The sequence below is a fragment of the Phycodurus eques genome, chromosome 18 (assembly GCF_024500275.1).
Source record: "Phycodurus eques isolate BA_2022a chromosome 18, UOR_Pequ_1.1, whole genome shotgun sequence".
Lineage (NCBI taxonomy): Eukaryota > Metazoa > Chordata > Actinopteri > Syngnathiformes > Syngnathidae > Phycodurus > Phycodurus eques.
Genome location: NC_084542.1, coordinates 795,040 through 815,834, shown reverse-complemented (window position 1 = coordinate 815,834; position 20,795 = coordinate 795,040). Strand labels below are relative to the sequence as shown.

At 45.1% G+C, this 20,795-nt stretch overlaps 1 protein-coding gene across 2 annotated transcripts in view; it reads left to right on the top strand.

Moving 5' to 3' along the window:
- bach2b (BTB and CNC homology 1, basic leucine zipper transcription factor 2b) overlaps positions 1–13,562 on the top strand; it is a 90,634-nt gene extending 77,072 nt beyond the window's left edge. For both annotated transcript variants that reach the window (XM_061705149.1, XM_061705148.1), the window contains one exon: positions 3,171–13,562. In XM_061705149.1, coding sequence (XP_061561133.1) covers positions 3,171–3,656 — 486 coding nt within the window. In that variant the 3' untranslated portion in view covers positions 3,657–13,562. The remainder of the gene's footprint in view (positions 1–3,170) is intronic.
- Positions 13,563–20,795: the final 7,233 nt, after the last annotated feature.

The window sequence follows — 20,795 nt, the reverse complement described above, 5'->3', positions numbered from 1 at the left end:
TTCCAGATGACCATTCACACTCACGTGTACACCTGAAGTCAAGTTTATTTCTGTAGCCCTTAATCACTAAAGCGTCTCAAAGAACTTCACAACTTCGCAGATAAGACTAATAGAGGAAAAATGAGGAAAAACTCATCACTAGTGCTCGGACTCGCCCCTTGATACCCCAATTGATATTCGTATTGTCTTTGCCAAGAGACGATCGAATCAACACCTTGTATTATTAGAAAAAAATAGTCCAACAAATGAAAATCCAATTGGATTATTTGGAATCTAAGACCTGTTGGCAACTTTTTGAGGTCACAGATTTATTCACAATGTAAAGAAAGCGGGTGTGGCGGGCGCATTTTCCCTCTGGGAAAAAAAGCAGTTGCCAAAACACTTCTTGTTAGTTTAAAATGGGTGACTTATTCATCATGATCCCTTGCCATGGGCAAAATCTGTTGAAGCAGGTCTGGGTGCCGAAAAATGCGTACTCCACGCTGTCTGGCAACATCTTGTCTACTACCAGCTAGTTAGCTTAGCTGCTGGTTAGCGGTAGCTCTTGTCAATCGTCTGCCATAATGTGTTGAATGAATCTTGCATAACTTTATCCATTTCTTCTGCCGTGGTCGTAGTCTTTCATGACGAATTTGTGCAGCTTCTCCTCATGGGACGCTTCGTTCCGCGGAGATTCTTATTTCAGCGGAGACGGCTCCGAGATACGTTACGTATTAGAAAGAGAGAGAGGCTTACATCGGGTACTGTACAACTGCACATGCACAGAAAGTCAAATGTGCCAGAACCACCCACCCAATGACAATGGTTACCAGGTGACCGACCGACTGGCAACCGTTATCCTTGTACTGTGATCCTGTGTGTGGTGGGGTTTCGTGCATTAAAATTGGGGGAACTGGTGGGCGAGACGGTCACAGGGCAATGATGAACCGCAACTGTCACCCCCACCCAGGCCAACCACCTCCCCAAAGGATGTGCGGATGTATGTGGTGCATTAAAAATACGTGTGGGAAAGGCATGGCGGGCCAGAGAGCAGGCCGGAGTCTCTGAACATCTGGCCAAGAGTCCTCCCCAGCCTGACACTGCCCCCCACCCCCTCCCCCAAAGACAGGTGTATGATCATTCTACAGTACAACGGTCAGTAATGGATCAATAGGTCTAGTATGATGATTTGTTCTTCCTAATGAACTATGGATGCTGTTAGTGTCCGCCATAGCGCGAGTTAGCTAGCCTTGGACTTACAGACTGCACAGCCAATCTAAAACGCTCACGAACCACCTGTTTCTCAGCCTGCTCTATGTTGAACGCAGAGCTGAAGTCCACCAACAGGATCCTCCCGTAGGTCCCTGCGCCGTCGAGGTGTTCCAGAATGAAGTGCATTCCCGTGTTGACTGCATCATCCACAGACCTGTTGGCTCGATAGGCAAACTGCAAGGGGTGCAGCAGGGTTCCTGTGACGCTCTTGAGTCAGAATCATCGTTATTTTGCCAAGTATGTCCAAAAAAAACACACAAGGAATTTGTCTCCGGTAGTTGGAGCCACTCTAGTACGGCAACAGACAGTCAATTGACAGAGAACACTTTGGAGACAGAAAGACATTGAGAAAAACAGTCACGAAGCAATTTTTTGACAATTGTGCAAAAAGATGCAGAGTCCTCTAGCACTTGGACCAGTTCGAATGACGAATATTGCAATAGTCCGGTGCAATGACCGTTGTGCAAAGGGCGCCGAGACTTCAAGGAGTGGATGCGGTTTAAAGTGACTGGTAGCGCGATCATCTGGAACAGTGTTGATTGTGCAAATGTTGCAGATACTCCTCAGTCAGTGTACAAGTGGAGTAGATGCTACTATGGCATGAGTGGCCAGTATTGGTCAACAACAGATATGCAAATATTGCAGCGTGGCGAGACTACTTTAGTGAGTGCACAAGTCATGTATAATTGGCCCCACAGAAATGTGACAACGAACTCAAGACGAAACAAATTGGCAGCATGTTACAATGGAATTGTAGGTTAGGTGTTTAAGAAGTTGATGGCAAGAGGGAAGAAGCTGTTGGAATGTCTGCTAGTTCTAGTTTGCAAATCGTCGGTAGCGCCTACCTGAGGGAAGGAGCCGGAAGAGTCGGCGACCGGCATGCGGAGGGTCCGAGAGGATTTTGCACGCTCTTGTCTTAGTTCTGGCAGCGTGCAAGTCCTCAAGAGTGGGTATGGGGGTACCGACAACCCTTTCAGCAGTTTTGATTGTCCGTCGCAGTCGGAGTTTGTCCTTTTTTGTAGCAGCACCGAACCAGACTGTGATGGAAGAACACAGGACCGATTCGATGACCTCTGTGTAGAACTGCCTCAGCAGCTCCCGTGGCAGGCCGTGCTTCCTCAGAAGCTGCAGGAAGTACATCCTCTGCTGGGCCTTTTTTAAGGACGGAGTTGATGTTGGTTGCCCACTTCAGGTCCTGAGAGACTGTAATTCCCAGGAACTTGAAGGTCTCGACGGTTGACACAAGGCAGCTGTATAGCGTGAGGGGCAGCTGTGGCGAAGGATGCCTCCTGAAGTCCACAATCATCTCTACAGTCTTGAGCGTGTTCAGCTCCAAGTTGTGTCGGCCGCTCCACAGCTCCGGCCGCTCCGCTTCCTGTCGATATGCAGACTGGTCACCGTCTTTGAAGAGGCCGATGACAGTGGTGTCATCTGCAAAGAGATGCTGAGCGTGGAGAAAAGGAGTTCAGGGATGATGGTGTTGACCGCTGAGCTCAAGTCCGCGAACAGGATCCTCACGTAGGTCCCTGCGCTGTTGAGGTGTTCTAGGTTGAAGTACAGTCCCATGGAGTGCAGCGGCGCGTGTCCTGGAGCCAATAATATTGGAGCAGGGCGTGTCCTGCCTGGAAACTATCTGTGAATCCTAATAACGCGTTAAGGACATTGGAGCCATATTGGAGTAGACACAGGGTGAGATTGAGTGAGGAAGCCTTGGCACAGCGATTTGTTTATTTGTTTTGTATATTGACGCACACAGCGAGTTGAGAACAATATCAGTTACGTCATCAATTAATCAATATCAATCGATGGGCTTTCACCATATTTACATCAGCTACAAAAAATCTGAGTCCGTTCAACCCCTTATAGTAGTTAAGTCAAGTTAAAGTCAAGTATGTGTGTGTGCATTTCTACGAATACAGGTGTGCGAAAAGGAGAAGCTGCTTACGGAGAGGAACCAACTGAAGGCTTGTATGGGAGAACTATGGGAGAACTTCTCCTGCCTGTCCCAGGAGGTGTGCAGGGATGTCCAGCTAAGCCCTGAACAGGTTCAGTCATTGCACCACTACTGCCCAGTCCTACGACCGACCAATTCCACTCCCAGCAATCACGCTGCCTACGATCCCAAGCCTTCAAACAGACCCAGCACCACCAGCAACAAGCTCACTGCCTGTTTGGACTCGGCCACGCCTGAAAGGAGCATTCCTGATTCTCCTGGCCCTTTGGAGATCGACTCAGTGAGAAACGGGGAAGACAAAGATATGGACAGGCAATACATCAACTTGTACACAGATTCAGGGCTGGCCATGGAAAAATACAGTCATCAGACCGTAACGGTTGATTTCTGCCAGGAAATGACAGAAAAATGTACAACTGATGAGCAGCCACGGAAGGACTGTACGAAGTAATAGTATTTAGTTTTGAATGTTTCATGTGGTTTTTTTTAATTATTATTATTATTATTATTTAATTATACTCTCAACAAAACTTCTGTCAGGGTTGTTGATGCCCAGCTTCTACCAGTGTTCACTTCAAAACAATATATGTCCGTATTTATATTTTTCTTTTTCGTGAACAGTTGACACTAAAGTTGTTCTTAACAGTAGAACTTCCCTGTTCACAAGGTATTCTCCTCTCTCCTAACGTGGGAGCTTCTCACTAAACCTTTACAATGGTGCTCGATGGCCCCAGCAGCAACTTTAGAGTGGAGGCGCGTTCATGTCTTCACACGTCATCCACAGCACAAGGAGAGGAACCTCGTTGGAAAAAAAAGGTCTTTCTATTTTAGGAGAATATCCATAGCTATTGACCTTTTTTTTTTTTTTTTCTTTTTTTTTTTAACGTTCCCCTTCTTTCTACCAATCTGGCTCCATCTGTCTTCACTACCTCTCTCTGGCTCTCTTTTGTGTGCATTTTCTCTCGCTTTTTGCTGTCAGTGACCTTTTCGTCTACATCTATTCAAATCTCAGGAAAGAAATACTGAATGTTTCACATAATTCATGAAAAATGAGAATACAGATTTTATACATGCAGACGTTGTCATGAAATTAGACTGTAAAATGGTTATGCAAAAAATGTCTTGTATTTGTATTTCTGTACAGGCTGTAACATTCCTTTTTTGCCTTCTTGAGCTCTCAACGGAAAGTTTTTGCTGGCAGATACATATTTTCTCTCTCTAACCAGCAATACCTTTCATTGTTTGGATGTTGACTTTGTGCTTGTTTGACAAAATGTATATAGTGTGAAGCATGATTACTGTATCAGTGACTTTGTGCAGGTGCAGACTTAGATGAGGTTTTTTTTTTCACCAAGGCTTACAGAGGGCATCTTATTGCTGAGGGAAAATCTTCGCATTTGCAGTCTCATATACAGTGCTGCGAAAAAAGTGTTTGCCCGCTTAAGATCGTCGGACAAATGTCACCCGTGTAAAAATGAAATGCATTTTTTCAATGGGGATTTTATTTATTAAGGGAAAAGAATATTCAAAGTCCTGTGTGAAAAACTAATTGCCCCCCCCCCCCCCCTTGTTAAATCATGAATTAACTGTAGCTAATCACATTTTGGAGAAAGGTGAGTTCATTTTCACTGACCGCACCCAAGCCTGATTACCTCCAGACTTGTTCAATCAAGAAATCACACAATTACCACCTGTCTGACAAAATGAAGGCGGCTAAAAGATTTATAAAAAAAAAAAAAAAGCTGCAACGAAATGCCACGAGCCAAAGAAATTCAAGAAGAGATTAAAAAAAATAAAGTAATTGCCTATTATCAGTCAGGACAGGGTTACAAAGCCATTTCTACAGCTTTAGGACTCCAGTGAACCACAGTGAGAGCCATTATCCACAAACGGAGAAATCGCGGAACAATGGTGAACCTCACCAGGAGTGGCCGGCCTCCAAAGATTACCCCAGGAGCACAGCAATGGCTCATGCAGGAGGTCACCGAGGAACCCAGGACAACATCTCAAGAACCGCAGGCCTCCCTTGCCTCGGTTAAGGTTAGTGTTCATGACTCAACAGTAAGAAAAAGACTGGGCAACAATAGCATTGATGGCAGAGTTCCAAGGCGAAAACCAATGCTGGCCAAAAAGAACAAAGGGTCATCTTACTTTTGCAAACAAACCAAAAATAATTTCCCAACAATTTTGGGAGAATATTCTCAACCAGCGAGTCAACTTCTGGATGCCTTGTTAGGTTTCGAGGCGCAATTACTTTTTCACACACGGTCAGGTAGCTTTGAGTAGTTTGTTTGACTTCATAAATAAAATCATTTAAAAAGTGCACTTTAGGTTTACTTGGGTTATCTTTGTCTGACATTTACATTTGTTCGATGAGCTTATCATTAAAGTGGGGGAAATGATGCAAAAAAAATAAAATCTCCAAAAGAATTTGAGAGAGGGGCAAATACGGTCGTTTTTCACAGCGCTCTAGCGAATACCACAAGCATTGTGGGTGCTCTCATTTCTCAGGAAATCGGCTTCACAGACATATTTGCATGCATACAGACACACAAACACATTGCTTGGCACAAGCATGTCAAAATGGAAGCTCTACGTGGAGCATAAAACGTACATGGTTTCAATACGTGTACATTCAGTTCTAACCTTTTCAATAGTTGAAGTGAAAAAGCTGGTGAGGGTTTGAGGAAAGGGGTTTTGCATACATGTTTACATATTTGCATACACCGTGTTTTGTGTTTCAGATGACATACGACAAAGGCGTATTAGGGCCACAATCAAGCGGACGTTTTGCGAGAACAAAGTAATTGAACAAGAACAAGCTTCAAATATTGTCAGCATAAAATAACCGTTGCAGTCCTTGAGGATAGTATAACTTTCACAAACAAGGACATTGTTTTAGCACGTCAGTACGATCGTTAGCTTGACAAGTTTAATGGGATGGTACAAATCTTTGAATTGGAAAAACTACATCGACTATCGCCTTTTTTGTCGGGTTTGTTTGATTATTTTTTTTATTGTTATTATTATTGATATTGTTTTGCTTCTGTGTGGCCCTAATAGTCATCCGTATGAATGGAATAAACACCACTGACAAGCAAAAATGCATATCCCAAAAAGAGGAAAGTAATCATGCAGGCACTTTTCCCAATCCCTGGCGCCCAACGCGTGTTCGCGGTTCAGTGATGATCTTACTCTCGCTTTCAGACGATCTTAAAATGTGGGGGGGGGGGGGGAAATGGGGGCACTTACAGTAAATAGGCATTTCTAAACTACCTGTCAAAGCATCAACAAACCTCTTCGTGTCACCAAGTACCGTCATTCCCATTATTTGTCTTTGTTCAGGAATTGAATCATTCTTAAATGAACGTGCGTGTTCGCGGCTCATATTTATTGTGCCAATATTTCATATGCGTGCGTTATGACGGTCGCTGAAGCCGAGTGAGTTGGTCTCGCATTTTTCTCTGAGCACTCCTGTCTTTAAAATGACTTGAGAGCAATGAATTGATTTCAAAGGGAACTGGCTCAAGAGACCGGATTATGAATCGAGTTGGTGGCCGCTTGACAAAACCGTCCAGACAAGGCATTAGTAGCTGTCGTCGTGAAATAAAAACGAGAAATCCAAGTCAACAAGCGTGTATAGTTTGTTAGGCACAAACGTCACGAAGCCTTTTGCAAAATCTTTTGCCACCATTTTCCAAGTGAGAGCATTGGATGTTAAATTCAGAAGAAGAACCATTCATATCCAATTGGCAATTATTGTTATTTGTTTATTAGAGCTATAATATATCCTATTTTCTAATACGTTTCCATTTGTGCCCATCGACAAATTATAACTCAATTGCCATCGTAGAAAATATTTTCTTGATGTCAATGTAAAGATATATAAGGGGAAGTTAAAAAGTATTTAGCCCGATTTAATTTGACCAACTAGTAATAGATTTTTTTTGTTCTGAATTTTGCATGTTTTGTAGTTTAATTAATTGTTTCTTCTTCTTTTCCTTTCGGCTTGTCCCGTTAGGAGTCGCCACAGCGTGTCATCCTTTTCTCCGGCATCCTCCTGTCTAAGCCCTCATGTCTTCCCTCACGACATCCATCGACCTTCTCTTTGGTCTTCCTCTCGCTCTCTTGCCTGGCAGCTCCATCTTCATCATCCTGCTACCAATATACTCACTCTCCCTCCTCTGGACGGGTCCAAACCATCCAAGTCTGCTCTCTCTAACTTTGTCTCCAAAACATCTAACCGTGGCTTCCCGTCTGATGAGCTCATTTCTCATTTTATCCAACCCGGTCACTCCGAAAGCGAACCTCATCATCTTCATGTCCGCCACCTCCGGCTCTGCTTCCTGTCGTCTCTTCAGTGCCGCTGTCTCTCATCCGTCCATCATGGCTGGCCTCACCACTGTTTTATAAACGTTTTTCTGTCAAACAACACACCTGACACCTTCCTCCACCCGTTCCGACCTGCTTGGACCCGTTTCTTCACTTCCTGACCACACTCCCCGTTGCTCTGGACGGTTGACCCCAAGTATTAAAAGTCCTCCACCCTTGCTATCTCTTCTCCCTGTAGCCTCACTCTTCCCCCACCAGCCCTCTCATTCATGCACATATATGCTGTCTTACGTCGGCTAATCTTTATTCCTCTTCTTTCCAGTGCATGCCTTCACCTTTATCACTGTTCCTCCACCTGCTCCCTGCTTGCTCACAATGTCATCTGCAAACATCACGGTCTACGGGGATTCCAGTCTAACCTCATCTGTCCGCCTATCCATCACCACTGCAAACAGGAAGGGGCTCAGGGCTGATCCCTGATGCAGTCCCACCTCCACCTTAAACTCCTCTGTCACACCTACAGCGCACCTCACCGCTGTTCTGCTGCCCTCGTACATGTCCTGTATTATTCTAACATACTTCTCTGCCACTCCAGACTTCCGCATGCAGTACCACAGTTCCTCTCTGGGTACTCTGTCATAGACTTTCTCTAGATCTACAAAGACACAATGTAGCTCCTTCTGACCTTCTCTGTACTTTTCCATCAACATCCTCACGGCAAATAATGCATCTGTGGTACTCTTTCCAGCCATGAAACCATACTGTTGCTCGCAAATACTCACTTCTGTCATGATCGTAGCCTCCACTACTCTTTCCCATAACTTCATTGTGTGGTTCATCCACTTTATTCCGCTCTAGTTCCCACAGCTCTGCACATCACCCTTGTTCTTAAAAATGGGCACCAGCACACTTTTCCTCCATTCCTCAGGCATCTTCTCACGCACTAGAATTCTATTGAACAAGCTGGTCAAAAACTCCACAGCCACCTCTCCTAGTTGCTTCCATACCTCCACACAGGAATGTCATCAGGACCAACTGCCTTTCCATTTGTCATCCTCTTTAACGCCTTTCTAACTTCCCCCTTACTAATCATTGCCACTTCCTGGTCCACCACACTTGCCGCTTCTACTCTCCCTTCTCTCTCATTTTCCTCATTCATCAACTCCTCGAAGTATTCTTTCCATCTATCCAGCACACTGCTGGCACCAGTCAACACATTTCCATCTCTATCCTTAATCACCCTAACCTGCTGCACATCCTTCCCATCTCTATCCCTCTGTCTGGCCAGCCTGTATAGATCCTTTTCTCCTTCTTTAGTGTCCAACCTGCCATACATGTCATCCTATGCCTCTTGTTTGGCCTTTGCCACCTCTACCTCGCATCTCAATGTATTCCTTTTGTCTCTCCTCGGTCCTCTCCGTGTCCCACTTCTTCTTAGCTAACCTTTTTCCTTGTATGATTTCCTGTACTGTGAGGTTCCACCACCAAGTCCCCTTCTCTCCTTTCCTGCCAAAAGATACACCAAGTACTCTCCTGCCTGCCTCTCTGATCACCTTGGCCGCAGCGGTCCAGTCTTCTGGAAGCTCCTCCCGTCCACCGAGAGCCTGTCTCAGCTCTTCCCGAAAAGCTGCACAACACTCGTCCCGTCTCAGCTTCCACCACACGGTTCTCTGCTCTGCCTTTGTCTTCCTCATCTTCCTCCCCACCACCAGAGTCCTCTTACACACCACCATCCTATGCTGTCTCGCCACACTCTCCCCTACCGCTACCTTACAGTCGGTAACCTCCTTCAGATGACATCGTCTGCACAAGATGTAATCCACCTGCGTGCTTCTACCTCCGCTCTTGTAGGTCACCCTATGTTCGTGCCTCTTCTGGAAAAAAGTGTTCGCTACAGCCATTTGCATCCTTGTTGCAAAGTCTACCACCATCTGTCCCTCCAAGTTCCTTTCCTGGATGCCGTAATTACCCATCACTTCTTCATCACCCCTATTACCTTCACCAACATGTCCGTTAAAATCTGCACCCATCAAGACTCTCTCTCTATCTGGGATGCTCAGAACGACTTCGTCTAGCTCCTTCCAGAATTTCACTTTCACCTCTAGGTCACATCCGACCTGTGGGGCATAGCCACTAATCACATGACACATAACACCCTCAATTTCAAGTTTCAGCCTCATCACTCGATCTGATACTCTTTTCACCCCCAAGACATTCTTAGCCAACTCTTCTTTTAAAATTACCCCGACTCCATTTCTCTTCCCATCTCCACCATGGTAAAAGAATTTGAACCCTGCCCCTAAACTTGGAGCCTTAGTGCCTTTCCACCTGCTCTCCTGGACACACAATATATCACCCTTTCTCCTAGTCATCATGTCAACCGACTCCCGAGATTTTCCTGTCATAGTCCCAACATTCAAAGTTCCCACATTCGATTCTGGGCTTTCTGCTTTCCTCTTCTCTTTCTGCCGAAGAACCCGCTTTCCACCTCCCCTTCGTCTTCGACCCACAGTCGCTGAATTTCCACCGGCGCCCTGCAGGTTTATGGTGCCGGGGGCGGACGTTGGTAACCCGGGTCAGGACCAATTCGGTATGGAATTCTTTAGATGAACGCTCATATTTGTTTGGCAAAGTTTTAAGCCGGGCGCCCTTCCTGACGCAACCCTCTGCATTTATCCGGGCTTGGGAGCGGCCTACAGTCTGCACTGGCTTGTGCCCCCCATAGGGCTGCATTAGTTTAAAATAATTGTTTGAAGGTTTATTTATTTATTTATTTATTTTAAGTTTTGTTTAAGCCTGGCCGCTTCCTATCAAGCCAATTTGGAAATGACATCATTTTTGGATGCCCGCTAGAAGCAGGGAGCTGTGATTGAATTTCTCGCTTTGGGAGAGGAACCACCAATAAACCTTTTCTAAAGGTTGCAAAGTGTGCATGGGGTCGATTGATGTCATGTATGATCGTCTCTGATCAGTGCTAAGACCCTGGCACTATTCCCAGGATGAACCGCTGAAGATGGTCCGCCGCTCCTTCGCTTGTCACGGGAGTCCTTCGAAGCAGGCTCTTGTTCTTCACCTTCGTAGCTTCCGCCAGTGTTGCAGCAGTTACCTTGAAAAGGTAACTTAGTTACTTTCCTGATTAATTGAGCTTCAAAGTAACTTAGGTACTTGACTGATGACTTGATTTCGAAAGTACCTAAATTAGAAAAAAGTAACTTTTGAGTTGCTTTCAGCAGCTGCCAAGTGGCAGGACTATCACTTATCCGCAGTACAAAAAAAGCGTTAGCGTAACCGTCCCCGTTACTTGGGAACGTACGCCACACAAGTTACAGAATGATGTCATCAACATGAACAAATAACTGAAATATGAGTGTAGATGAAGCCACATTAAACGAGCAACAGCTAAATCAAAGTAACTGTAATCTGAGTACTCTAATATCAAAAGCAACACGTTAGATTAGTTATGACGTCACCGGACCGCATTTTGGGAGTAACGTGTTTCTCAGCGTTAGCGGCATTACTGGCTTCCGCGTACACGTTTTGCAACCTTATGAAAAGGTTGCGGTTCCTCCCCCAAAGCTAGAAATTCAATCGCAGTCTGCGCTGTGCTTCTGACGCGCTTCCAAAAATGACATCATTTCCAAAATGGCTGGCAGGAAGAGGACATGCTTAAACAACACTTTTTTATTTTTATTTTTTTTTTTATGAATAAACCTTCAAACAATGATTTAATCCAACTATTAGTAGGTTAAATTAAGTTGGGCTGATTACCTTTTGACGGACCCTCGTTTTTATCTAAAATTCACATCTTCAAAGCATATAATGCGTAATTAGAGACTTTGTCTTCCGAGTCATGAATAGATACACTTGTGAGAAACGCAACAGTGTGGACGCTACAGTAAGTCGGTCCCAGTCTTGTCCAGTCTGTTCCAGGTGCTCAGTTAATTTCCATTCTTTTTTTGGGTTTGAGACTTTGGAGCGTCATTCTCAATAATTCATACTCAATCCATCCACAGGTGTTAAGTGGTTTCCATGAGGATGCACTGGTTTTGCAATTATTATGTGACTTTCTTTCTCATCGTGTATTTTTATTGACATCAACTGCAAAAGTGTTGTTTAAAATGAAAGGTGTTCGAACGTGAGAGTTGACCTTTGGACGTCTTAGTCACATACTCCGAAATTGCTGACTGTCACAATTGCCTTTTGACTTCAGTGGCGATCATTCCAATATTTTTGTTGTCCATACAGTCAGTAGATTATTCAGATAGCATCTCACAGTGACAAAGAATTGTCACAATGTGTTTTTTTTTTTTGTATATATAAAGCTAGATTAACTTTCAGCGTTTTTGGATCTGTTTTGAGAATTTTCTGCGGGCGGGATTTTTTATCTCACTGAAATTCGAACTCGTGTCTCTGAACTCGATGCCAAATCAATGCAATAACCGCGTTAAGGGCCGGTGTCTGATACATGCGTTGCTGCAAAAAGCACCTCTCTCGGCTTTGGCTCAGTAGGTGGAGCGGGTCGTCCGGCGACCGAAGGGTCATTGGTTCAAATCCCAGTTACGGCCGTCCGCGTGTTGAAGTGTCCTCGGGCGAGACACTGAAGCCTAATTCGCCGGGTGAATGTGAGGTTTTGTAAAGTGCTGTGATGGTGTAGCTAAAGTGCCATAAAAGTGCAGTCCATTTACCATTTCAACTCTCGAAAGGTTATACAGGAAGAAAAAAAACAAAACGAAACGAAATCTAAAACTGCAATCCTGGTTGGAGGGAGACGCTGTGACTATTGAGCAAAGTATCGAAATGTTTACATGAGTAGCTTTCAAAATACCTTAGAATTTCGGCCGGGGAAAATTGCTCGATTCAATTTGACTTTGGTTTCCGATTTTGGTGTGAAGAGACGAGCTCGTCTTAATGGGATGGGTCAGCGGGGTTCGCGACGCGGATATGCTATAAGCGCACCTCCAATATACAGTGGATATATATATATATATATATATATGCCTTAGAACTTGCAGAGGCCACAGTTCACATCCAAATGAAGTGAGTGTATGCAGGGGCCTTGACCCCACCCCCAAGTCACCAGTGCAACTTTCTCACACTGACCTACCTGTGAAATGACTCATACCTCTCGTAACTGCTCACTGACTGTATCAACAAACTGCATCAGGTGTTTTTCTACATGGTTTTTACTCAGATTATAGGGACTATTGTTTACTAGCAGGTTTTGGTGCATCATTTATTGTCATAACTTGTAGTTTAAATGACGGTATTTTTCTAGTTTTGTGTTGCTGGTGTCCATTTAAAAAAAGGCTGTAATGTGCTTATTCTCTCCAAGTATTGTTTTCATTTTATAATGCTAAATGCTGTCACAATTTGACAACATTGTAAATATATTGTGAAGATGGAATTCATTTTAATTAGCAGTTGTACAAATTACAGTACTGTACCTTTTTCCTTTGTCTATACACCATTTCGCTTGATGAAATAAACATGCATATCACTGCTGTTTTTACACAACTTTATACCTGTCCATCATTACTTAAGTCATTTTTGTTAGTTTTTAAAACTCAATGAGTCGTAACGAAGAGGTAGTTCCTTCGCTCCGTCATCGTGTTTTTGCCCTGAGCATTTATTTTGCAACATGTTCATTCATTGTGTTATAAAGTTGTGAGTATACGAATTTAAACGCAGCCCTGATATATTTGTGGTGTAATGTGTTTTGGGATTTGGGGAATCCTAGTCCTGCAAAACTACAATACATTTGAAATGAAACAACAAACGTTATTAAAAACACTAACTGTGGGCAGGAGGCCGGCTTGCTAACCATTCGCAAGGCACATATACAAAAATCACCACGGGCACTCCCATTCATACCTACGGACAATTTAGAGTCTTCAATTAACCTACCGTGCATGTTTTGGGGATGTGGGAGGAAACCGGAGTACCCGAAGAAAACCTGGGTCCTCAGAACTGTGAGGCGGATGCGCTAACCAGTCGTCCACTGTGCCGCCCGCTTTACGTGAATTATAAAAGTTTAAAAATCAATCAATCCTGCCCGCCGCTTGTCCATACGACACAAACACACACACACACACGCATACAGGTTGTCAATTAATACCGTAATGACCTCATAACCTGAGGCGGAGTCCAGAGCGTCCAGGTCCATTTGCACCAGGACTGGACTATAGGCCGCAGCCAAATTAAAAGCTAAATTAAAAAGTTGGGTCTTGAGCCTGTTCTTAAACCCAAGAACATTCTCTGCTGCCCTGCGGTTCTCCGGCAGGCTGTTCCACAAACGGGGGCCATACAACTCAAACGCTGCGTGTCCTGACTTCAGGAATAACTAAAAGAGTTTGCAGGGGTTCATAGGCGTCCAGATATACTTACTTATACAGGAGCGAGGGTGCGTCGTTCGGCGACGCTTATTTGTACGTGATAGTCCAGTCCAATCGCGTTCGACTGCATTGCAGTGTGCTGCAGGCTTAACCTGAAATGAAGTTCAGAATGGCTGGGGAAGAGGGGGGGGGGCTCACTCACTGCTATGTTCCAGGCTCGCTCAGGTCAGGTCATCCAGGTAGGCGTTTGATGCTGTATATGCAGTTCCTCTGCGAGAAGTGGGCGGAGCCTTGTGCCTCTGGTCCCCCTCGCTCTCTCTCCAGCACTAATCACCTCCTCGCCTGCACACCTGCTTTCAATCAGCACTCATCACTGCCTGTTCCTGCGTTCCAGCGCCAGAGTATTCTCGCTCCGATGCGGTACACCGGCCGACGCGTTGCTCTTGATGATAAGAATAGATTCTCTGATAACCGTGCTTGAACATTCCCCCCCGTTGTCCCTTCTGTGTCTCCTGCCACGACGCTCGCTCCAGCCACGTTGCCAAGTTCACTCCCCTGCTCCCTGTTCCTACGGACCACCACCACGACTTCGCGCTCCACCCAAATAAACCCCTTCCAAATGCTTCCTTTGTCACAGTCTGCTTTTGGGTCCCATCCAATACCGTTCGGTACAAACCGTGACAGTATATACAGTATATTGTACTTGATCACATTTCTTAGACCGTAAAAAGCTAGATCAATAGTTAAGGAAGAAGCGGGTTGCTAAAGAGAGAGGACATTTGCCAGAATAAAAGCAAAACTGTGGATATTTTAAAGATGTCTCACTGACTCCATTCATTTCAACGTACCCAGTACGTGCCGTTTGCGTACGTTTTGATCACAAGCTTCACAATATTCAATGCTTTATGTACAGTACTACTCAGATGGCTTGAGGTGGACTTGCCCGGAAATGTACAGTACTTTCAGTGTTACGGCGGCGATGCCGTCGCATCCGATTGGACCGGATTATCGCGTGGTCCAAAGAGTACAAAGTTGGGGGTATTTTATATTAACATATGATTTTAAACCCATTTTATGGGTCAAAATCGTAGACTAGATTGAGGCTGATGGGTGCGGTCTTGTCTGGTCCTCGGTCGTCTTCGACACGCCCCCCGAGTATTTAACTGGTGACTCCCGCCTTCTTGCTCTGGCCTTTTTGTTTTTTCTCTCTTCGTGTCCTGGCTGGCCTCCGCCACCCCTCCCCCCTCTCCTTTCTTTGTTCAGGCGCACGACTCAGTAACCCCCGGGCCTTGGAGATGGAGACCCGGCTCCCGAGCCTCCGTGGATCGCCGCTGCTAAGCCTCCGGAACAGTTGCTGCTTCGGTACCAGATACGCTCACAGCCAGTTTTCTGAACTTGCGAGCGGATCCCGGACCCAAGGCGGGGAGACAGACGGTCATATTGTCCCAACAAGGCGTGACGAACAACATTTTTTTGTCTTCCACCTCTTTTGTTTTGTTTCATTTTTCTGCATCTTTTTTCACTTTCGACCAAACCTGTCTCCGTGCTTCCCGAGACGACTGAGACAGACCCCCACCCCCCACCACCCACCAGCTGATCTACGTTCGTGAGTAACACACCAATGTTTGCTAGACTGTACAATGTTGGTGCCTAATAATTTGGCGGAAATTACTAGCTTCTCACAAAATCCTAACTTTGTCCTCTCTATTTCCCGTCCGGGCTGCACGCGTTAAACGCTCGCGTTTTCAACTTTAGTCGAACACACGATGTTCTCTTTCCTTGTTCGTACGCCTATTTGTCTTCTTTTTCGTAATATTAGTGTTATTTTCTTCCTTCACTTAGACCCCTTTGTGTTTTTCCCTCTAGATCTCTTGTAGATGTCATTAAATATTCTCTCAAATTCCACTCTTGCTTGTGTTTTGTGTGGGTTGAGTTTATGAACCTCTGTTGTCTAGGACTCAAAATTTCCTAAAATGTTGCAACCTTCAGATTATGAGACTCATAAAAAGGTTTCTCCTCACTTTGCCTAAATTGTATACATATAAAAAGTGACGTGGTGCCCTACGAGACAAAATTAGATTTAGATTTTAACGGTAAAAATGTAAATCGGACTAACCCAGAAGTGACCACAAGGTGTTTACCTTCCTTCGTATATTTTTCCTAATTAATTACATTTTGATTTCAACCAATATTTGCTACAATGATGACATTGAAATGTCCATCCGTTCATCCAGTTTCTGTACCGCTTCTCCTCACTCGGGTCGCGGGCGTGCTGCAGCCTATCCCAGCTATCTTTGGACGAGAGGCGGGTGAACTGCGCCTCGTGTTTGGTGTGTGCAGGTGGGAGGAGACGAGTTGGAGGCGGGAAACAGCTGTGACAAATCATCATCAGCAGTGTACTTAAGCCAGTCCCGAACTCCACCTCGTCACCAGATCAACTTTAGCAGTCACGCTGTCAGTTGCTTCTCGCTTGGATCACTACTACTGTACGCAGTATCCGAATCAGTCTTTTGTTTCCTGTCCAGAACCTTCATTGCCTGTACTCCTGAATCTCCCCGCCTGCTTCCTTGCCTGCACTCCTGTCCGCTGAAATTGTCACCTGACCCAGAGCTCGCACCGCAAGATATTGCCGCCTGCCAGAGTCTCAGTCTCCTAACCCTCCGGCCACTCGAACGAAATAAACTCTCTGAATTCTGCCTTTCCGTATCTGCTCTCGGATCCCCTCCTGCCCCGCGAACCGTAATGGTTCAATCTGGCCAAAGAATGGACCCCGCAGAGATGGAACGCCGAGACGGACAAGCAGTTCTGTTAGAACAACACACTCAAGCTCTCCGTCTACTCCTTGGCAAGGTAAAAGAGTTTGCTGAATCACTCGCCTCCATACAGAGTCAGTTGGCGCCTTTGCAGACACGCGGTCACCCTCTATTTATGCCGGCACTTGCACCTGTTCCGCCCTCACAGCCAGTCTGAGACCCTAACCTCCACACCTTACGAAGAGGACCTGGGTTCGTGCCGCGCATTCTTGGTACAATGCTCGTTGGTGTTTGGTCCATATGTTCTACACATATGGATCAGACCTTATCAGCTGCCTTCGTGGAGGCGCGCTGTCTTGGGCCACAGCCGAGTGGGAGAAGGGATCTTCGGTGTGTTCGACACTTTCCAGTTTCACTGATGAAATGCGTAAAATATTCGACCGCCCAGTCCGCGGCAAAGACGCCGCCAAACAATTGATGTCGCTCCGCCAAGGCACCCGTAGTGTCGCAGAATTCTCAATTGAATTCCGTACCCTTACCGTGGAGACTAAATTCAATGATGACTTTGTATATACTGTGGACAAAGCAGCCATTTCATCCGTGCTTGTCCAAAACGTTCATTAAACGGGCCGGCTCATCAATAAAGGGGAATAGCTTTGTGAGCCACACTTGCAGTTCCTTCCAACCTCCTGCCACACTGTCCTGCAAGGACCAGTCCTGAGTTCTGTCCGCTTTCGTCGACAGTGTGGCAAATGGAAGTTTTATTGATCGCAACTTGGTGAGACAAATGGAGATTAAGACTAGGCCTTTGGCTACGGCCCTCGAGACCACCAGGAGGAAATAAACCTAGTTTTTTACTGTCCCCAGGCTCAGAGTTAGTTAGCGACCATAAAGTAGTGCTAATGTTGCCATATGCACAGCCAAAACAACAGCAAAAAGATCTGCAACTTACTGCAAGGTGTTTTCTCAAGTTAGAAGTGGGCTGAAATATTCCAGGCTTTGGCAGTGACAAAACTACGCTGCAGGTTCAAGCTGTGTTTTTCGTAGTCTGTGATGTAAACACGAGTTGCGCCCGGCTGTCACGACTCACTTTGATTGGCCCACAAAGCCCAATAGAAGCCTTCCTGTGCGGACACGACTTTCTTGTGTCGTTTGATTGGTGAACTTGAGTCAGACGTCACTGTGGTAATCGTGATAGATTGGAACAACGGCACCCGACGCGTAAATCGAAAACAAAAGTCTAAAAATAGATCATGCACGCAATGATTGATAAATGAAAGTAGCGAGGGGAATTATTTTAACGGAGTTAAAAAAGTACCGTTTCTTCTTAACATAAATACTTGCGTAAGATTAAAAACTACTCTGAGTACAATTGATCCAAAATGTTACTTGAGTAAATGTAACAAGAGTAACTGTAGCCCGTTACTACTACGCGTTAAAACACCGATCACCATAATATGGAATTGATTTTGTTTCGTAATATAAGACTAGATAATATAGAATATTTTGTCAATATAGTCAGCCAGAGCTGCAAGGAATTTCGTCCCTGTCATATTGTGTGTTTGCACACAATATGACAGGGACAAAAGCCCTGTTTTTGTTTTAATTCGTCATTTTACAAAAGTCCATTCAAGCATTCAAGTTTTTCCTCATGTTTTTGAGATTGTAGGATGAAAGCTGCAGCTGGCTACTAGTGTGGACTGAATTTTAATTTCTTTATTCCAACAATTGGGAAATGAAATGCCAGTATTTTGGGGGTCAGCAACATACATTATTGGAAACATTATGAACGAGTTCATTTTTGGAACTGTGAACTGAACTTTGAACGAGTTCGTGCACTGGAAGTACCCCAGAAATTGACAAAGTTACAGCAATGTTTATGTTGCCAAGTTGGAATCAAGAGTTTTGAGAAAAACGTGTTTCAAGTTTTGGTACATACATCTTTCAAAGGTCAATAGCAACCAGTACCGTAGGAAGAAGATTGACGCCGAACCTTCCGAAACTTTTCTCATAGCAGGTAAGACATCCTTAGAGAGTTGAACCCTTTAGCAGCTGAGGACGTTTGACCTCTCAACAGATAAAATAAACCTAAAAATGTTGATTCAGCTGCAACCAAAAAAAAAAACTTTGAAAATCCCACGAATGAATCACAATTATTCTCCTGAGGCATCATCATCATCATCATCATCATCATCATGATGAAAGGAGTCCTCCAGCATCTGACGTATGTCATCATGTGTAACAGCACCACGCAAGTTCAATCTACTCATCTCATTCAATGCATCGGCCACCTTTTTGGTCCGTTTTTCAATATAATTTTTTTTAAAAAAAAAACAAAAATTCGTTAAAAAACAGATTGCATCAGGGGTGTCCAAACGTTTTTCTCAGAGGGCCATGTACAGAAAATCCAAAGGATGAAAGTGACACTGAAATTCATCCATCCATTCCTCAACTTGAATTTATTGAACATGCTGAAACCACGTATTGTCCCCCCTTACCGCTATACAGCACCACCGATGAGGTACAACGTGTGTCCTCGTTTTAATAGTTTTCTAAACAGTAACTAAACGTGTTGCAATTCTGGGACAACATTTCCTGAATTTAGAATTGACGAACCCCCCTCAAAAACTTCTAGGTGATTGAGATAAGTTTTAGTCCAGACCAAACGGGCCAAGACGAACTCCCGAATGTCCTTGTTAATCCAGAACGTCTGGGAAACGTGCAGTTAACGTTCACGTGCAGTTGGATGGCACGTGACCCTGGATTCCTGTCGCCATTGCAAAACCTCCGTCCTAAGTTCCAAGGGTACAAGCAGCTGTCTCTCAAGGGATGATAATTGATCAGACGCTATCAGTGTTGATGCCGTTATCCATTCCCTCTTATTGATTTGATTCTTTATTAATGCTCTTATCGATTCCAGATAGGTTGTTGTAGATGGGGGGGGACACAATGATTGGTTTATAACAAAAGCGAACTTTTATTTATCCATCCATCCATTTTCAACACCGCTTATCCTGGTTAGGGTGGCGGGGCGCTGGAGCCTATGCCAGCTGACTTCGGGCGAAAGGCGGAAATTAGCTGAATGTAAAGACCCTCTAGTATCTGTTATTAAGCCGTATTTATGAAATGATTACAGCTCAGACGTGGACTGTATCTGGTAGCGTTTGGACAGATCACCGCAAATGGCCCGCTTGATGGCCATTGCAAGGACCGAGTCCCCCTGGCAGACCATGAAGCGGGCCTCCATCTTCTGCAGGATGGGAAATAATCTGGCGACAGGCGGGGTGTCTGTCGCTTGAGACGCAGAAAGTGGATGTGTAGCGCACCTCCATCAGCTCCACAAACCCTCCTGCCTTCCTGAAGTCTGGCTAGTCCAAGCTGTTAACGCTGCAAAGTAAATAATTATCTTTATCGAGTTTTTTTGACTGAAATGTGTTCTTACTGAGGAGCTGCTGCTTGTCTTTTAAGAGCACTTTGGGTATGTGGGACCTCGTCAACCAGGGGGTCCTCGCTGCCCAGCTGGATACTGGCAAGATGTTATGGATCTGTGCTGCCACTTTTAAGGTGTGAGCAAAACACCCAAACTTGAGCAAATGGAGCTTCTTGGCAGCAACATTCACATTGGCACCGTTGTCAACTGTGGCTTTCATGACCGTTGCTTGGATCTTGAACTCCTCCAGGATCTCATCTATTTCCTCTGCAACAGCATGCCCTGTCTGAACCTGCTCCACGGCTCAGGTGCTGAGGACCTTCCCCTTTTAACTGATCCTCCCAGACATAGAATACGGGTACGGCGAGGTAGCGATGCTACTTGACAGCTGTCCAGCCGTCAGCGGTGAGAGGTACCTTGCTACCCTGCTCGAGCTCAGAGATCAGATTGCCCTTCTTCACCCTGTACCACGCTGGGACAAGGGGGTCAGACAGCTTAAGTCTGTCGAAGGGCCTATTCGACAGACTACATCGTTGTATTCTGTTTTTATTGATGTTTTACACAACGTCCCAACCTCACTGGAATTGGGGTTGTTTTTTAGTGGAAGAAAAAAAATTTTTCCATGTGCCCTGCGATTGGCTGGCGACCGGTTCAGGGTGTATCCCGCCTCCCGCCAGAAGATAGCTGGGATCGGCTCCGGTAGCCCGCGACCCGCGTGAGGAGAAGCGGTCAAGAAAATGGAT